The 4752-nt window shown below is 63.5% G+C and overlaps 1 protein-coding gene across 3 annotated transcripts in view; it reads left to right on the forward strand.

Moving 5' to 3' along the window:
* Nucleotides 1-891, forward strand: part of TOM1 (target of myb1 membrane trafficking protein) — a 39136-nt gene extending 38245 nt beyond the window's left edge. For all 3 annotated transcript variants that reach the window (XM_077762034.1, XM_077762036.1, XM_077762037.1), the window contains one exon: nucleotides 39-891. In XM_077762034.1, the coding sequence (XP_077618160.1) occupies nucleotides 39-193 (155 nt within the window). In that variant the 3' untranslated portion in view covers nucleotides 194-891. The remainder of the gene's footprint in view (nucleotides 1-38) is intronic.
* Nucleotides 892-4752: the final 3861 nt, after the last annotated feature.

Here is a 4752-nt window from a genome sequence, read left to right on the forward strand (position 1 = left end):
AACCCACCCCCACCCCACCCCCTCTCTCTCTCCTCTAGAATTTGACAAGTTCCTGGAAGAACGGGCCAAAGCAGCCGATCGGTTGCCCAACCTCCCCAGCCCCTCGGCCAAGGAGCCCCTGGGTCCCCCTCGTGCCGCTGCCCCTCGAAAGAAGACCCAGGAGAAAGATGAGGACATGCTGTTTGCATTATGAGTGTGGGGCCTGGCGCCTGCACCCTGAGCTCCCGCTGCTCCCCGGTCCCCGATGGGGGCCTCTTCCCTCCTTTGGTGTGAAAGCTGCTTTGAGGATGGCTTGTTACCCCCTTCTCTTCGCCTCAAAGACAGGCGGGGCCGGCTGCTGCTGGGCCTCGCTGCCTGGGCTGTGGGGAGACCGCTGGATGAACTGGGGTGACGGTCAGCTCTGCTTTGGGATCCCAGCCACTCCCGCCTCCTCTACCCCAAGCAACCACTACTTTGCTGAGAACCGGGAGGCCCGGCGACAGACAGCCTGGCCGCTTAGTGGCCCAGAAGTGACTCCTTGTCCTGGGGGATCCCCTCCCTGGGCCCTTCCCACACTGCCAGTCGAGGCCTGGCTGGAGGCCGGAGACGGCAGAAGCTTCTGTCCCAGCCTCCGGTCCGTTCCCCGGCACCTGCCCCGGGGGGCCCAAAGGCTCTGGCCAGCTGGTGTGGGCCGGGTACGTGGCCTGCTGCCCAGCCGCACGCTGCCCGGTACGAAGCTGCACGTGGTGGGGGTGAGGCCTCAGCAGCCCCGGGACCCCCACCACCTCCACTGCCTTTCCCTGCATCCTCTTCCTGTTCGGTCAGCACCGGGCACTGGGCCCGCCCACCTGTTGATTGACGTCTTGTACTGGGAGAGGTGCCTTTGTAGCCCCGATTAAAGGTAGAAGAGCACCCTGCCTGCAACGCTGTTGAGTCTCCAGGGGGAGTGCCTTGCTGGGTCACCAGAAACCGGACTGCTCCAGGCTGGGCTGGGCTGGGCTGGGGCCGTCCCGGAGGAGGAAGACATCTGCGGCGCACCGCGTGCAGGCAGGGGCGGCCCCTCACACCTCACAACCCGCGCTGCCCCACCGCTGCGGTGGCGCCCCACCGCCTTCCTGATGACAGCCCTCCGCCCCACGGGCACCTCCACACTTGCTGTCCCCCCCAGGCCAGCTCCCGCCCTGCCACACTGATCACACGGGGCCGTACGGGCGGCCCGTCTGAGGCCCGGGTGCCAGGCACCACACTAGGCTACACATGGGCTCAGGCAAAGTAAAGTGACCGTCTGCTCCCCCAGGTGCTGAGTCTGTGACTCAGTGGGTCCCGCGAGCTGCCCCAGCCCTGAAGAAGTGGCACAGACGCTTATCAGGTGCTGGGCGCTTCCTCTTGCATCAGTGCATCATCCCCATTGTTCAGATGACACCACTGAGGCTCAGCCTGGATGACTGGGCACAGAGCATGGAGAGCTGGACCACAAGGCACAGGCCCAGGGGCTTAGTGAGTGCTTACTCCACGGCGCCTTGAGAGCCCCAGGCCTTGGGGAATCACGTTTCCCAGCCTGGAACCTCCACACCAGGCTCCCCGACAGTCACTGCTTAAGGACTGCCGGAGCCTCGCAGCCCAGTCCTCGTGGTGGAAGGGGAGGGGCTGCTGTGTGGCAGGAGCCACTGACCGCCTGTAGGTCAACTCTAGAAGAGGGAAGAAGTCCGAACACGTGGGTCCAGGGGTGCCTGGACTGCTGAAGTGTGGCCTGGGTCTGTCCCTGAGCAGCCACCGGCTCCCATCAGTGACCAGCAGGCAGCACCTGTGATCCAGGGGGGTGGCCTAGGGCTTGGCATGCAGGAGACCAGACCCTGCCAGCCCTCTGGGTGGGTTCGGGGACACTCCGAGGCTTGTCCATCCCCCAAGCAGGGGATGGGAGGGCGGGTCCATGGCCCTGGCCAAGCTCCAGAACTTGCAGATGAGCCAAGCCTGGAGGAAGGTGGCAGCTGCGGCTCACCTCTGACCTATTTCTCCAGCCTCACCCACCTNTTAGAGGCGCCCTGGGCCCTCGCCCACCACTCATACAGGCTCGACTGTAGCCCAAAGCCAAGCCTCCCTCTTGCCCCGCACCCCCACCCCGACCCCCACGTATGAGCAGCACATTAGCTCAGGTGATGGGAAGGCTCCGGTTTTAACCAGTGTGAAGAGTCTCCTGCACCTGCCTAGTCTCTTGGCCGGTGACCCCCAGGCCAAGGTGTGAAGCCCCCCCCAGGCTGCTCCTGCTCCACCCCGGGAAGAAGCCAGAGTCCGTGTACCATGCTGTCACTTGGCCACTTCTGCTCCCTGCCTCCACTCGGGCATCAGCAACCCCCCCCCATCTTATCTGCCTTATCACACGGGGGTGGCCAAGTGTGGAGGACTTTGGTCCTCCCCTCTTCTTGGGCTGTTCCTTGCTGTTGCTGCTGGCGACAGTGCAGCAGCCCCCCACCCCCCCGTCCCAGGTCCGGAGCAGATGAATGTTGCTCGGGCTGCTCGGTTCCACAGGATGGACGAAGCTGGGTAAAGTGCCCGAGGCTTGGGACCATCGTTTTCATAATAAGAACCTTCTTCTCACCCCTGCCTGGCTGCGATGGCAGCATCTGACGGTCAGGCAGCGGGACTGTGGCAACACTAGACTGTCACCCCCGACCCCTGGCTTGGCTGGACTGCTGACACACACACGCGCTCACACATGCAGACGCCCGCTCACATGGTGGGGCACACTGTCCCGGTGAACCCCGAAAGGCGTACCACCTACTCACAATGGTGCTGTAGACTTCCGTCCCCTGGCCTGACCTCGGGCTCCCCCCCCTCCCCTGCAGCCCCTCAGCTCTCACAATGTCTGTCCCCCCTCCCCACCTCATTCAGCGGAGCCCCTGGCCCGGGCCTCTCCACAGTTCACGGTAGCCCTGTGTGGTCAAAGGTTTTGATCCCTGCTTACAGGTGGGGAAACTGAGGCCTGGAGAAGCAAGGACTTGCCTAGTCCATAATGGAAGGGTGGGAGCCAGTCCCCAGTGGGGAATGGTGATTTTACCAGGATCCAAGCCCAGGGAACCTTCTGTGGAAGTCTCCAGGGGCTCGTGGTCCTGCGAACCTGAGCGGCCGAGTTGCTTACTCCTTCCCGTGTATGGTACCCCCTGAGCTCCAGCTGCACCCCAGGCATGGGTCTCAGAGCTGAGAGCACAGAGCTGAAGGCGGCCAAGTGCCAGTCCACTCGGCAGGAAAGGGGAGCAGCAAAGACATAAACCCAAGAAGTGCCACCTGCGGCGCCTGGGTGGCTTAGTCGGTTGAGCATCCGACTTTTGCTTAGGTCATAATCTCACGGTTCGTGGGTTCGAACCCCGCGTCAGGCTCTGTGCTGACTGCCAGCTCAGAGCCTGGAGCCTATTTCAGAGTCTGTGTCTCCCTCTCTCTCTGACCCTCCCCTGCTCATGCTGTCTCTCTCTCGCTCTCTCTCCTAGAAATAAAAATATTAAAAAAAAAAAAAAGAAGGAAGGGTCTTCCTTCTTAAAAAAAAAAAAAAAAGAAGTGCCACCTGCTTCGAGAAGAAGGGAACGGATGGCCTGATGGGGCTGTTACAGGGCCAGAGCGGAGCGGTGGGGTGGGGCAGCGGCCTGGCCAGGCAGGAAGGCCACCTGGCTTCCCCTGGAGGGGGCAGCACTGGGGAACCCCTCCCAGAAGCCCCTCCTCCCAGAGACTCTGGCTGGGGCTGGGGTGGAGGAGGAGGCCCTGGGGGGAGCCACTAGCACTGGCCGGGCTGGGGATCTCTGGCAGCGGACTGTGTCCTGGGCAGTCACTCAGCAGCGGCAGGAGGTCACTGCGCCCCACATAAAAGAGGACCCGCTGCCAGTGGGGGCCGTGGGACAAACTGAATGCGGCACCAGCAGCTCCTGCTGCGCCCGGCTGCCTCAGTAGGTGGTGGCACCAGGCCAGGGACACAGGCAGGTTGAGTGGAGCCCAGCCCATGGGCAGGGGAAGGGGCACCTAGGGGGCAGCCCCTGGGGGCTGTGGGATGCACCAGAGCTGCCCGGCATGGCCTCCACCCCGGCATCTCCTCCTGGCTTCCCTGGGCCACCAGAACCCCACCCTGAGCCTGGACATTGACCGCCCCCCACCCCCAGTCACCGATCCCTCACCCCAGTGTCAGCATCCAACCTCTCCAACTGTCCTAACAGCAAATCGTGGCCTGGCCACTTCTGAGCTGTGTGACCCCAGGCAAATTATTAACCTCTCTGTGCCTCCGTTCTCTCACTTGTAAAATGGACTGGACCAGCTGCTCCTTCATAGGGTCGTGGTAAGGACTAACTGTGAGGATGAGTAGCACAGCACCTGTCGAGAAGATGCTCCCCACGTGCTGCCACGGATGGTACCCCTTCCATCCAGATCAGCCTCTGCGGCCGACACCCGGCCAGGGGCACCGCTCCTCTGATTCCGGGGTAATTGCAGGGACCGCAGCCCTCTAGGGTGCCCGCTGCGTCTAGGACGGTGCCTTTGTGCCAGACTCTGCTAGGCCCGCGCTGCTGCCCCCGGGGTCCTGGGTGCAAAGCTGACGGTGAACATCTGCAGAGCCCCTCCTTCCCCCTCCGCTCAGAATGGCACTGGCTCGGGTCAGCGTCCCAGGGCGGCCACCAGAGGGCAGCAGCGCGGCATGCACCGGGCCATCGCCGCCCAGGCGGCCACCTCTCCTCGGCTGACCCAGCCACGGTCCTCTCTGCCCTCGCACGGGGGTCCCTGTCCCCCAGTCCAAACGCC

The sequence above is a fragment of the Crocuta crocuta genome, unplaced genomic scaffold, assembly GCF_008692635.1.
Source record: "Crocuta crocuta isolate KB4526 unplaced genomic scaffold, BGI_CrCroc_1.0 scaffold193, whole genome shotgun sequence".
Lineage (NCBI taxonomy): Eukaryota > Metazoa > Chordata > Mammalia > Carnivora > Hyaenidae > Crocuta > Crocuta crocuta.